Here is a 645-nt window from a genome sequence, read left to right as displayed (position 1 = left end):
ATGAAAGATTTAGGTGAAGCTAAGAAAATACTTGGAATGGAGATTCACAGGAAGAACGGTGAGGTAAATCTCTCACAGAAAAAGTATATTGAAAACGTAGTTCAGAGGTTTGGCATGAATAAATGTAAACCCGTTACTTTACCGTTAGCACAACATTTCAGTCTTTCTTCTTTGATGGCACCACAATTAAAGGAAGGGGTGGAGTATATGTCAAAAGTTCTTTATTCTAGTGTAGTTGGTAGCATTATGTATGCTATGATTTGCACTCGGCCTGATTTTTCTCAAGCAGTGAGTGTGGTAAGTCAATTCATGTCTAATCCAGGTAAGACGCATTGGGAAGCAATTAAGTGGATATTGAGATATCTTAAAGGTTCTTCGAATGTTGGTCTAACTTTTTGTGAGATGAGAAGTGAAGGCTTCTCGACCCTGGGTTATGTGGATTCTGATTTTGCAGGTGATCTTGATAGAAGGAGATCAACTACGGGCTATATCTTTACTCTTGCAGGTAATGTCATAAGTTGGAAGGCAACTCTTCAGTCTATAGTTGCTTTGTCCACAACAGAAGCTGAATATATGGCGGCAGCAGCAGCAGTAAAGGAGGCTATATGGTTGAAAGGTTTAGTGTCAGAATTGAGTAGGGTTTAA

General features: G+C 39.1%; 1 protein-coding gene across 1 annotated transcript; it reads left to right on the top strand.

Annotated features, from left to right (window-relative positions):
* Positions 1 to 645, top strand: LOC132637134 (secreted RxLR effector protein 161-like). Its single transcript, XM_060354274.1, has one exon. The coding sequence runs from the start codon at positions 1 to 3 to the stop codon at positions 643 to 645; it is 645 nt and encodes a 214-aa protein (XP_060210257.1).

Source organism: Lycium barbarum, chromosome 4 (genome assembly GCF_019175385.1).
Source record: "Lycium barbarum isolate Lr01 chromosome 4, ASM1917538v2, whole genome shotgun sequence".
Classification (NCBI taxonomy): domain Eukaryota; kingdom Viridiplantae; phylum Streptophyta; class Magnoliopsida; order Solanales; family Solanaceae; genus Lycium; species Lycium barbarum.
Note: the sequence above shows the minus strand (reverse complement) of the source record. Positions and strands in the feature narration are given on the sequence as shown.